The 13489-nt window shown below is 49.7% G+C and overlaps 1 protein-coding gene across 1 annotated transcript; it reads right to left on the reverse strand.

Moving 5' to 3' along the window:
* Positions 1 to 1369: 1369 nt before the first annotated feature.
* Positions 1370 to 13246, reverse strand: LOC8050430 (solute carrier family 2, facilitated glucose transporter member 8). Its single transcript, XM_029978341.3, has 4 exons — positions 12916 to 13246; positions 10708 to 10931; positions 9670 to 9950; positions 1370 to 2138 (listed from the first exon to the last, which is right to left on the reverse strand). The coding sequence occupies exons 1-4, from the start codon at positions 13217 to 13219 to the stop codon at positions 1490 to 1492; spliced, it is 1458 nt and encodes a 485-aa protein (XP_029834201.3). The 5' UTR covers positions 13220 to 13246; the 3' UTR covers positions 1370 to 1489.
* Between the last annotated feature and the right edge of the window lie 243 nt (positions 13247 to 13489).

A 13489-nucleotide genomic window follows, 5' to 3' on the forward strand; every position in this document is an offset into this window, starting at 1 on the left:
CCGCGCACTCTCTCGTGCTGTCCTTGTTCGGCGCCTGGGGAGTGGTTGGGATTTTTCTCCCCTCCTATGAAAAGTGTCTCGAAGATAAACAAATTTCTAAACTGGCAAGAAAAAAAAACTTTGCAAAAGTCTTTTTTTTTTTTCTCCGCCAGTATGCCATTACACAAAGATTTAATTTTTTTATTATTTTTTTTTTTACGAATTTAGCGATTTAGCAGTTCCGAGCATAATTCTACGGAAGAGGCAGGCACATTAGCGATCCCGAGGAGCTTATACGAACCAGAGACGAAACGAGGTAAGGATGGCCAGTTGATCGTTGTGCGAAAGACGGTTAGAATCGCGCCTGGTCATTTCATGACGTCACGGCTCAACCAACCAACGACGTTCGGCGGCAACAGGCCGCCGAAAGTCTCTTTTTTTTTTTCTTCACTTTTTTTACGCTTAGTGCCGTTTCGAGGCAAAATTTTGGTGATATTTATACTCCCCAAAAAACAGAACGCTAAGTTTACGTTTTTATAAAAGTCAGCTTTTTCGTTGTTTTCTGAATTCAACTATGCAGACGTTTCTGTCGGCCTGGTTGACATAGAGAGGCGAGAAGCTAATTCCGCGCGAGTGTTGAAATCCGGGATCTTACGTGACATACGCGTCGCTGCTAGTATTTTTGGTACCCAGACGGAGTGTAAGGAATAGACTTCTTCCATAAATCCGTCACCACGCGCGTTGCATTCTGGGAACCCGTGGGCCAGGAGCGGAGCGCCCATGGATTTTGCTGCCCACTGATTCCCACAGTGCATAACGTGGCATTAGGCCGCGATGAGGCGCTGCCTGTTTTGAAATTAGTCTTTCTTTTTCGGTCATAAGTGGGAAGGAAGTACATTAGGAAACGCGAATTATGCACGCGTGGTAGGGATAGTCTTGAGAGCGGGACATTCCAATAAACCTGGGACGCGTAAATGCTTTTCAATCATCTGGTGTCGGCACACAGGTGACAGGACTCGAAAAAACGATCGTCAATTTGGGTCAACGAATGGCGAAAAAGGGCCAGAGTCAGATCAAGTTTCTGTTTTACATAAGATTATGAAGCGTCACACTCAGCAGCGTGACGTTCTTTGCCAGTGCGGGTTCGTGATTATCCGGCAGATGTTTGCGTGGAGTCGAAGGGCTGATAGGCTCCTCTTCGCCAGACGTCCTGAGGCGAGGTTTCCGTCAGCCAATGCACGCGCCGCTGGGTGTGTCGACAAGGGGCGAAATAAAAGGAAAAAGTGAAACCTATCTTAAACCAGGGAATAAAAAAGCATCTGGAACGATGAATATTTTATTTATTAAGAAAACACGGTTTATTTCCCGCGTATAAAAAACCACGCTGCGGAGCCAGCGTGGATGAAGTATATCATTTTTGCACCGCGGTGTTCCCATTTGTTGCCCACAAAAATCTAGCACGAAGCGGGGATAATAGGAGCGTCTGCCGAAGGGGTTCGGGAAGGACGCCTCAGTCGTCCTTCTCGATGTCGGCCAGGGAGCGGCCCTCAGTCTCTGGTAGGTAGACGGCCACGGCGCAGGCAAGCAGGAAGGCGGCCAGGCTGAGGGCCAGGAAGGAGTTCCTGTAGCGGACGAGGCTCACGAAGTGCACGTCGAAGTGAAGGATGAGGAAGCCCAGCAGCCAGCGAAAGGCGGACACGCAGGCCGAGCACGAGTAGCGCATCCGGCCGGGTACCAGCTCGCCCATGACCAGGGAGGGCACGTGGCCCAGGCCCAGCGAGTGGCCCACCACGAGCGAGCAGAGCGCCACCAGGGCGGCCTTCTCGGAGCCGTGCTCCGAGCCCGGCTTGGAGCTCGGCTCGGAGCCCGGCTCGGGCGGCCACGCCTCGGGCACCCCCTGGTCCAGGGGCTTGAAGACGCTCAAGCTGAAGGCTACCACGAAGGCGGACACGAGCAGCAGCGGTCGCCTGCCTAGCTGCCGCGTCAGGCCGGCAGCCACCGATGAGACGCCCAGGTGCAGCGAGGCCATGCCGATGGCGCCCATGTGCGGCGAAAAGTCCGAGGCCAGCGGGGCCAGCACCTGCACGTTGCGCAGCAGCAGCAGCTGCGCGCACGACAGGTTGTGCAGCGCTTGGAGCGACACGCAGACGGCGATCTTCCTGCGGGAGAGAAGCGCGCAGCGGTTCAGCCGGCTGTCCCGGGGGTTCGATGGCCGAGTCTGTTAACGCCCTATCACATCGAGGAAACACGACGGCGACGTCACCGCAACATGTTGGTCGTTGGCTATGTTGCCCCACAGACCAATCTCATTGCGGGAACATCAGCACAACATGAACGACAGCGACAATTTTGCCTCGGTGTGACAGCTTTAGGCAACAAGAACAGCAGCAAATTAAATTGGACAACGCTCGTTGTCTGGTTCGAAGGATAAGCGAATTTTGTGCCGACAACAGGACAACACAGACTGCTTCGAGCTTGAACCACACCATCAGTAACTCTGGTGACATGAGGACACGAAGAAAGGGCCGACCAGTCCGTTCGAACGATGAACGAAAACCTAGCTCTTTCTTTAATCAATCAGTGCCCCGATGACGTCATATTATGCACATAGCTGCCAACATTAAAAAAAAAAAAATTCTCACCCCACCCTTTTTCTTTTGACAAAAAAGTAAGTAATTTACAGGTTACATTCTAAGAATAAACGAATTTACAGGCAGTAGTCCTGAAAACGGGAGCGGGCACTCGTCTCTCTCTTGTGGATGGTTCCCTGTGAGCTGGTTCTGTTCGTATAGTTACCTCTGAAGCCGGTGAGGGTGTTTCAGAATCTTCCGGCCGACGCCCGCTAACAGGACTGGCACCTTCTGGAGTTGGTAATGGCCTCGCTAACGCTTGCAGGCGACTTTCATCGACGGAATCCGCGTCCTGCTGGATATGTTCAGGCGTTGCCGAAACCTCTCGGCGATGGTCTTCAACAGGGTCTGCGCTTTGGTTTTCAGAGATGGCTGGGAGATTGATCTCAAGAAATGGGCAGCAAAAGTAGCGGCTGTTGTCTTTTTCCTTTTATGCACTCATCGGGAACATCCACTAGCTTAAAGACCGTCTTCCAGTAGGAAAGTGCCTGGCCCCAGCTGTTTCTTTATCTTCAGTGGCTGGGAGGAGGAAAGCTCTCCCTTACCAACACTTGTGGGTTTACGAACCCGCAAGTAATTTCTCTCCTTGAGCCTCGGAGTCTTGGCCCTTCTTTTTACATCCGTGAATGCTTACATTGCACCCTGCGTGGCGTGCACGCGAGCTCGCAACTGCTCCATCGCCGAAAATAGCTCCTGGAAAAGGTTCTTTTTCGGAAAGTCAAATATTGCAAAGCGGGTCGGCTGGCGTCCGTGAAGTAACTGAGCAGGGGACACTTCTGTGATTGAGTGCGGGGTAGATCTATATACATTCATGTAGTCCACGATTGCTTCTTTCAACGACCGTTCCTCCAGCACTGAAACTTGAGTAAAATCCTTCAAACTCCGGTTGAAATTTTCGACCAACCCATTGGCCTGCGAATAATACACTGATAAGACAAAGTGATTCATGCTTCTTTCCCTCAGAAAGTCTTCGAAAAATTGAAACTTCGACTGTGAGCCGTTGTCCGTCACGAGTTTTTCCGGAGAGCCATCTCTACTGAAAACGCACCGCAATTATTCTATCACTGCTTGTGACGTAATCGTATTTGCAAAGCCTGCCTGCGGCCATTTTGAATGGTGATCCACAAGGGTGATGACAAACTTGGGACTTGCAGTGGGCGGTGACACCGACGACGTCCATCGCCAGCTTCTGCCAGGGCTTTTCCGGGAAGGCGACCGGACGTAGTGGCGCCACGGCAGGCTTTGCTGAGTTGTCAGCTCATTGACACACGTGACAGATTTTCACCGTACGCTCCACCTGTCTGTCCATCCGAGGCGACCAAAACTTGCCTCGAAGTCTCCATTTTGTTTTTAACAAGCCTAGGTGCACCTCGTGTGTGAAACAAACATGTCCAAGGTCAACGACTCCGGCACGCACTTGCAACCGTTTAATACTGAAAGAGACAAGACCTGTTTTTGAGCCTCTTACGACGGCGGAGGAGGGATGCGCTGCTACTGAGCAGGCTTAAAACCCAGTCTCGTCTCTCTCCGTCCTACTCAGTTGCAAGTGTGTTAACGGCGCTTAAACTGTTCACGACGAAAAATTTCTCCCAAAGCTGATAGGAGGGTATCAACTTCTAGGCCAGCAGTCTTTTGGCTGGCCATCCGATCTCGAAATACTTGATCAAGACCTGTAGCGTGGAATCCTTGGCCGTTTCTACTTGCACTTGTTTTTTTGGCAACCAAGAAGATAACCAAGAAAAACTGAAGGCAGAAACCACGACTGTTCGTTGTCTATGAGTTGCGATAGCATTCGTTATGAGATTCACGACGCAGCTCACTGTGAATACGACGACGCAAATTTTGAGTAAACACTACATTTTATGATTGGTTTACGATGCAATCATTAACATCAGCGCGACTGCAGCCCGCCACTTCGAAAATGGGTGATTGCTTTGTCTCTGTATAATCGTTTAATTTTCTGTCTTTGCGTAATCGTTTAGTGTTCAAGCTGTTTCACTACCATCATTGACCATGTACCATTTGGCTCAACTCAAACCGATGACTGCTCCGTACCTTGGGCGCAAATGCGAATGCGTGCGTACTGCCGTTCCGTGCATGTGCGGCGCGGGTTCATCTGCTTGCTAGGACGACTTGGAGGACGACGTCTGGATTGACTTTTAGGGTGATCTCGAGGAAGACCTCTAGAACGACCTCAAGGAAGAAGTCTAGGACGACGTCTAGGACAGCCTTTAGGGTGATCTCAAGGACGACCTCTAGGACAACCTCAAGACGACGTCTAGGATAACCTCTTGAACAACTTTAAGAACGACCTCTAGGACAACCTCAAGACGACGTCTAGGATAACCTCTTGAACAACTTTAAGAACGACCTCTAGGACGACGTTGAGGACGACGTCGTCCTAGAGGACCCTAATCTTGCGAATAATAGCTTTTTGCACAAATTTAAGCTTTGTTATGACGGTGCGATCCCGCTCATACAAGTGAGTAGAAATCTACTCACCCAATTTAAGAAATTTAGAAACAAAATAACCTTCGATCTTAAGAAAGCGAAATCTGAGTATTAACAGAACCTATTTTCAAGAGCCACCTACGAAGGGTATGGGAAACTGGAAAAACAATCACCGATAAAAAAATGAAAGCCGTTTACAACTCCCTGTAACGCCGAATCGGAGCGCAGCCCTTCAGGAGGAAGAGGGAAGTTTACTGAGGTGAGGGTATACCCCTCTTCCCTAAGTGACCTTGGGGGGTCACGTGACCTTACGTGACCTTGCGGGTCACGTGACCTGGGGGGTAACGGGACCTTACGGTCACGCTGACGCCGACGCCGATGCCGACGCCGCTCAAGCCGGAAACGGGCGCCTAAGAGCTGCGCTCTAAAACCCGTATTCAAGGAACACAAAGTGTGACTGCTGATGGCTGAAACGTGAACGGCCAGGAACTATCAAATTCGATGAATATGCATTTCGTAGACGTTGGCTCATAGCTGTAACACACAAAAATAACTTGCAACGCCACGTCACAAAGGCCATGACTTCCGTATCAAACACGTAAATGTCATTACCAATAACACCATACGAAGTAAAAAAGTCAATAAATAACGTTAAAAATTAATGCTGCAGCAGGCACTCACGCTTTGAAAAAGGTTTGCCTGTCGAATATGTCGCACAACGTATATGTCATATTTTGTCGTATATTATTACTCTTACTTTAAAAGCTGGGATATTTCCTGGCGAACTGAAGATTCCGAGAGTAACTCCCGTTTACAGGGGAGGAGGATACATCTTCTACGGAACTATAAACCAATCTAATAAATAATGACTTTACATAATTAAGATCTTCGGAGCAGGCTCTTGTGGAGATAAAGGATATGATAAACAACATTGAAAATAAGCTGTAACCATTAGGCTTATTTCTAGATCTTAAACAAAACTTCTGATACTATTTAACAAAACATGCTAATAATAAGCTTCAACGATACGGCATACTTGAGATTGCACCTGATTTATTAAAAAAGTTACCTCCAAAATCTATTGCAGTATGTAAATATTAACATTTTTCTAGCATGCTCATAACTAAATACGGTCTTCCGCAAGGGTCTATCTTGGGACCCCTTTTATTTATTATTTATGTGACCGATATCAACTATTATGGAATCCCCGGAACTTGTCATGTACGCAGACGATGCTAACGCATTTTTTTCTTCAACTTCGAAAGCGTCTATAGAAACCATTGCAAATAGCTATCGTGCCAATCTATCATTGAGATTTTAAGTCCCTATCCTAGGTACTGCGGCTAACTTTAGCCGCGGTTAGCGCTTTCGAGCAAACAGGCCCTAGTCTCAAAAATCCTAAATAAGATAACATTGACTTATTTAAAATTTCTCCAATAAAAAAAAATAAAAAATGTAAAGACACTTTTGGTGAGCAGTGACATTGCTTTTTTAATATTTATTATTTATGTGCCTTTCATAAGTCCTATCAATTATATTGTGACGAACCAAACGGACGCGTCTTCCATTCATCTTCATCATTATCGCCGACCTTCGTTGGGGCCCGTGTCAGTAAACCGTCATAAGAAACGCAACGATCTGTTTTCGTCACAATATATCTTTCTTTCCGCATACCGTATTTCCAATGTTAGAGACTCTAAGATTTTAGGCTTGTGTTAAAACATCTCTGAGTGTTATGTACATTTTTTCCACTGCATAGTTGATGTAGAGTTGTACATACTTCTCTAAAGTGTGAGGATGTTTTGTTGTTGTTTCTTGTACAAAAATATGTGCATTGCTATACTTAAGAACTGTAAAGGGAACAGAGGCCTTGTCAGATCTTTAAGTCTGCCCCCTCCCGGTAAGTCGGGAAAATAACAAATGTGTAAAGAAAGAAAAAAACGTTTCTTCGAGACCTTTCTGGACGTAGCATCCTTGCTTTGTCGTTGACAAGTAATTTGTTCGCGTACGCAGCCTCAGGTCAGTTAAAAGGAGCCTTTGTTTCCCTTGCCCAAGTGAAAGCTCTTGATCAAGCCGAGCAGAATTATCTATACGGTGGTTCGACTGCCCTTTGGTTTTCTTCGATTATTCATTCGACTTCTTGAAAACTTTTATAAAGACATGTTCAGCGAGCTCGTTGTTAATAAGCATCTGACGGCGAGCTTTTTAGTTATTAGAGGGGTAGAACACGGCTACCCGTTGTCCCCCATGCTTTTTGTGGCCCACCTGGACCTAGGTAGGCACCAAAAAGCGTGAAGGATCCACAAAAGCAAAATTTTTCGCGGTTTCCTATCCCTGGTCTAGGCACGGTATTTGTGTCCGCTTATGCGGATGACGTGTCGTTGTTTTTACGCTATTCTGATAGCTTTTTAGAGGTCAAAGATATCTTCGCGGGCAACGCCGGGTCCTTGTCCCTCGAGGGCTAGGAAACTTGTGTCCGGCGGCAGAGATTCATTTGCCGTACTACGCCATGGTTGCCGCAATGCAACGCCAGGTAGCGGAGGCGTTGCCCGACGTCAGTGTCCAAGAGAGAGCGGCGTCGCCGGTGCGAAGCCCTTTGCGTGGCTGACGCTTCTACCCGAAACCAAGCTCAGAGCTTCCGGGTGTCCTGGGAGAACATGTACGGCAAGTTGCCGACATCGGCTAAGGGTATGGGTGGAATGTTCTACCCCACCAGGGACAGGTTGGCACGTGAGTCGCCGCGACTGACGGTTGCCCTGCGCGTCCCTGAAGTCAAGGATCCTGAGAACATAAGGCCAAGCTTCCCGTATGGTCGCCATGTTGGTCCATGAAATGAGCCATTTCTCCTTGCCCCCTTCGTTCTTGGTGAGCCGATCTAATTTCGCTGGTGACGGGTAGCTTTATGAAGACGTTTGTTATATACCGAGGTTTTGCTATCCAGAAACCGGCAAAAGTAGCGTACATGTTCGTACCACCACCACATGCTGTGTCGGTGCTCGGAGGAACTGAAAAATAAGTTTACTGTTTTAAAATACACAAGAAGAACAATATAATTGTGAGAGATCCGTGGAGTTGGGCATGCTTGATAACCTGATTGCATACACAGAGCCAAAGACGCTTATATTGGCGAGGAACGCTTCCAGTACGATGATACTCCATGGTGATCTTGGCACGTCTGGTTTAGAACGACCCATTGGAAGCTTCGAAGATTTGAATCGACCAAAATGGCGATTTCCATGGCAACGTAGGCGCCTTGCGAGGTTTTGGTCGTCTGTAGGTTAGTATAGGTTACAAGACCGTTCATCCCCTGAGGGAGGAATATCCATACCCTTTTTTCTAAGAGTGATATCTGTTTGTGTCCGGCTAGCAGGTAGGGAAGGCAATGGCGGTGCTTTTCCGGGAATCGATTCAGTGACTTTACGCGTCCCCATAGAGAAATCAGCATGCATTCGACACATATGTAGTCGCGCGCACTTTTGGGGCACTGGTGTCACAGATGTTTGCGACCTGCTTCCGCTCCCAAACGCGTGTACGTAGTCGTTTCGCCAAATTCATCGTGATCCTAGCCCACTGAGTCTTGCGGGAATGTAGCATTTTAGGCCAATGTTTCCAACGCTGCGAACGCTACGAGAAAAGATGGCCGACCACCTTGAGAACCAACTGTGGACTCTGGATAAAAGAAATTCCTCAAACGTTAACACTCTAATTTTTTTTTTTTTTTTCGTGAGTGGCAACAGGGTTTGCGTGCGCCCCACTACCCTGTCTCATTAAGTAGGATGTAAAGTTAGTAGGTGTGGCCTAGCGTTGCTGAATTTGTAGATATGTAAATAAAATTTTCTTTCTCAGATAATCATCCAGCAAGGTTTGGTCGTCTGCTTGTGTCCGGCTAGCAGGCGAAGAAGGCAATGGCGCTATTTTCTCGGGATTTAGTGACTTTAGTGTGAAGCCGCACCTCAAAGGAAGATCGATCTTTCGCTGTATAAACACAAAGGCCAAATTTAGTTTTGGTTTCATCCTCGGCATCCAGGCGCGCTTCACCGCGCAGCCACTTATTCCCGACGCCTTCTTTGCGGGGGAGGGCGGAGCGTATACCGTACCAAAGAACGTGGCGAGTACAACGTTAGTGGTTCGTGTCCTCATTTAACAAAGTCACATGAGCCGTCGCGCGATGTTTTATCTTGCTCGAGAGCGGTTCAGCGCGTGATTGTCACTGAGCAGCTTGGACACCTTGGACCCTTAAGACATGTACTTTACTGGAGCTGCGAGTAGCTTCTTGTGATAAGTGGCACGCTAGAAATCAGTATGGAGTGGGAGAGGTAAGAAAAAGTTCCGCTGAAATGTTTACATTTAAGTGGGAGAGGTACCACGACGTAAATGACCATCTTCGTTATAGTGTATTGTGGAACGTGTTGTCTTTCTTGAGATAGGGACCTAAAAAAAAATGTGAAAATGGCTGAGTCGCGATACTTATATTTGCTCCGGGTCTTGCAAAGACTATTCAGGACAAAACTTACCAGTGCCAAACAAACTATAATTGCGTCGATTAACCACTTAGTTGTCATATCTGTTGAATACCTTGGCGCAGTGAGAAGGCTGAGCGCAGCCTCACCTGGCGTGCCAGCCTTGGTGCCCGCCACTGATCACCCCGAGGGACCCGTCGATGCACAGGTGCTTGATCTCGGTGGGGATCTGGAAACCGTACAGCCTGTTGGCGGCGATGCCGGCCTCGCGCTGCCTACCCCTTCGAAGCAGCCAGTAGGGACTCTCCAGCACGTAGCTAGACAGGTAGACGAGCAGCAGCGGAGGCAACGCGCACAAGCTGGCCAGGTGCTCCCAGTCCAGGTAGCTGCCCGCCGAGTAGGCCAGCAGGAGGCCGCCGCCCGAGGCAACCTGTGGGGACCGCCCACGGGGTACGCCTGTCAAGGAAGCATTCGGGCATCCCAAAGAGAGAGACTGACCATGGTGCACGTACCGGGACACGCGGAAAACCCTGAGACCAGACCCGCTCAAGCACCACCAAGACAACAGCAACCGGAGTGAGAACAATCTCTTTCCGACATCTTACCCTCGGAATGGACGGGTTTCGTCATTTCACCATTTTGGTATTCTGAGCTCAGACATCTTTATATCCGAACAGACTTCTGTGTTCCGACCGTCGCTCGTCCCTGGCTTATGTCAATGAACGTCCGAAACTGCGGCTCGTCAACATCGGGAACATCGGGGCACTTACGGGCCGAGTTACTTCGATTCATTTCCGAACTGCAAGAAAGGAACTGCATGGTGACGCATACGTTGCTTTCAACAAGTTTAGTCATTATGGAGACCCCATACTGAATATTCGGGGGAAAAAAAGGGGAACACAAAGCAGTGTTCCAGACGTTGTGTTTGTCCTCCTTTTTTTTTTTTTTTTTTGCCTTCGTCTCGGGTTTTAGTGTATCGAACAACAACCAGCTCACCCGCCTATAGTAACGTTGTCTTGGATGCAATCTCAAACACGGCCCGTTTGAAAACGTTGTTTATCCCTATACCCGACCCTTTGTTTCCCGAGGACTACACCGCAAATTTATCTTGAAGTGCCGATGGCTTAAACGCCCGCAAACTCTGGCAAGAGTGACGTTGCTGCGGCCTCCGGACGAACGGGACGCACCTCGACGAAGCCGGCCAGGCAGGTCCTCTTGTCGGCCGGGGCGATCTCGGCCACGTAGGTGGTGGCGCAGTTGTACGTGACGCCCAGGTAGAAGCCGCCCACAGCCCTGCCCAGGAATAGTGTGTACATGTTGGTGGCCAGGTTGACGATGAGCGCACCGCCCGCGAAGCCCACGGCTGAGACCAGCAGGGTGCGCCGGTTGCCCAGCTGGCTCACCAGGAAGCCTGGGCAATCACCGAGGACGTCATTGTCAATTGCGTCACATGTACTTTCAAGCGGCTCAGAGTGCGCGGAAAAAGACACGTTGCTCTGCCCAGTGGGGCCATATAGTATATGGAGGGTTATTATTATCAGTGACCCATACTGTGTGTATACTTCACCGCGGTGCACTCGAAGCACCATTCGTCCGTATCGTGAAAGCGGATAAATGGTCCAGCTCTCACAGTGGCAACTGGATGTCCCCGACGCTCCGAGTCGGTGGCGTAGCATAACATTTTCTTCAGGGGTGGGGAATATTGCGAGGCAGTTGTAGGCAGGCCTTTTGAGACTGTAAGCGAGTAGCAAACACGTGTTCCTCTTGATATACAGTCTATATGAAGATTTGCATTATACTTTAGCCTTCAGCAATCAATCCTGGGAGTAAAGGGGTATTCACACGGAGGATGCTTTCGGGGGAGGGATGTGCGCGACGTCAGTGATCGGCGGAACCAGCGCGACTCCCTCCCCGACTCAAGGATTCACGCGAAAGGCGGGGAGCGGGTGTTATCAGACGCATTTAGCGGTCCCACAGTCAGATCTACATTTTTTTCTTCATTATTTTTACATAATCCCTACATCAAAATCTGGAAACAACAGGGCTTGGTTCGCGCTGACCAGAGTAGAAAAATGCACATGAAACGGCGATACACGATTATGATGGCAGCGCTGTTACATGCAGAAGACGACAAACTGCTTCCTGCTAAGAGAAAGATGCTTCTTGAATGGTGGAATGCAACACAAAGGACAAGCAATCAAAAACCGCTCATATAAGGAGCGGCTTAGAGGACGGCATTGATGAACATCGAAGACTCGGTGCCTCGAACGACATGCGTAATAGCGCAAACCACAGCAAGTTAGGCGATCCCGGTGCCACAACCGGCATCTCGCTGGGCAAAATGTGGAAAGTTGCCAGACACGCCAACAAAGTACCGCCGATTGCAGAGATCCCATGCCAACGCGAGCAATGTTTGTGCAGCCCGACCAAAAACTTCTCCATTCCCTTAATAGGTCTCGGCCAACGCGGCGTAAAAGCGTGACGTTGTTACCATGTGACACGCATCCCGGGAAGCAAATAGCGGAATTTCTCCCCGTCTGAAGTGAATACCCCTTTAGCTACAGGGGGCCGGTCTGTCAGGGGGGAGGGGGGCTTAGGTTTACCACGAGCACTCGAGGGGCAGACAAACAGGTCCACAGACTAAAAGTACGCAAGAGGGCGGCGCACTCTTCGCGCTTTATTGAATCAGCCGGCGGTAGACACCGCACAGAAAGTTAACTAAAGGGGTGTCTAAACAGGATTATTTGGAACTCGCGAGGCGTTCTAAAGCATCCTATTCTAAGCACTAAGCTCTTCTAAAGTATCCTTCGCCATTTGAAGTGAAAGTTGAAGTTTGGCAGTTCGTCTTCTGTTTGGACATGAACCAGGCAAACATCACGGTTTTTCTCCTGGCCTCCTCTGCTTTTTTGTGATCTCGGTGCTCGTCAGACTTGACGTCACACCAAAGGTGGGCCTGCTGCCTGTCCGTCTGTTCTGCCGCACCTTCGTATCATTCAAATACCGCTTACGGGACTTGAACAGCAGCGGGGGCCTTGAGCGATTGACATAACAGCCAACAGAGCGTGTGAATGGCCGCCCGGACCCACGTGATGACCATGCTCACGTCTCCGTGAAGGACACAAGTGGACGTGGCGGAGGGAAGCATTCCCCCTGGCAAAAAAGACGGAGGGAAGAGGGTCTTTGCACTTCATATGGCGGAGTAGTGTCGCTTCAGCTGCCTTCTCAGAGATCGATGTACCGGACTTTCGGCGGCCGACAGTGATCAATTGTTTTACTTCTGTTTTATAGCGGCATCGAGGCTTCGTCAGACCATCTGGTATTTTGCCCTGATGCTGCAGACAATAATGCTGTCTGAACAAAGTGATAATATAAAATAAATGTCCTTCCGGTCTCACCCGACGCGAGGGCTCCGAGCGCGGCGACGAGCAGCGGGCCGTCAAGGAACCAGCGGCTGGCGTGGACGCTGTACCAGGGCTCCTTGCTGATGGACGGCAGCGCCGACGACGCGTAGCCTAGCGTGGTTCCTAGCGCGCACGAGCCGAGGCAGGCGGCGGTCACCGAGCGCTGGTAGCGGCCCTGGGCCACCACCATCTCTTCGTTGGTGACCGGCGTGCCGCCCTTCGCCGATGGCCGCCAGTTGCGCAACTCCTGAAGCGCAAGCATGCCGGGCAGCCAGCTTGACGTCTCGCTAGAGTCCATGGGCGCCGCCTGTTCCGGGGACCCCGACCCCGCCGCCACTGCTGCTGCCGCTGCTGTCACACTGTGCCGATATGGAGAGCCTTGAGAGTTTTGCGCGATGCCAAAGCACGTGCACGAGCGCGCAGATTTTTAGATATGTTCGACGTTGAAAATTTGCCATCGAATATTTAGTCTACGTGTTAATACATTTTCCGTGCATTATGATTTTCCTCGCGCGTGCTTGAGCACTCGTGGCTGTCCTCTTCCTTCGATTCCACTCGTTCGACGTCA

The sequence above is a fragment of the Ixodes scapularis genome, unplaced genomic scaffold, assembly GCF_016920785.2.
Source record: "Ixodes scapularis isolate PalLabHiFi unplaced genomic scaffold, ASM1692078v2 PGA_scaffold5__190_contigs__length_132052651, whole genome shotgun sequence".
NCBI lineage: Eukaryota > Metazoa > Arthropoda > Arachnida > Ixodida > Ixodidae > Ixodes > Ixodes scapularis.

Bases quoted from the DNA above. Each gene is read 5' to 3' on its own strand.
- LOC8050430 (XM_029978341.3), bottom strand. From the start codon at position 13,219: ATGGACTCTAGCGAGACGTCAAGCTGGCTGCCCGGCATGCTTGCGCTT. The intron at 10,932-12,915 runs GTGAGACCGGAA...GTGATTGCCCAG, and splicing joins GCTCGGAGCCCTCGCGTCGG to GCTTCCTGGTGAGCCAGCTG. The intron at 2,139-9,669 runs GTGAGGCTGCGC...TCTCTCCCGCAG, and splicing joins CACCAAGGCTGGCACGCCAG to GAAGATCGCCGTCTGCGTGT.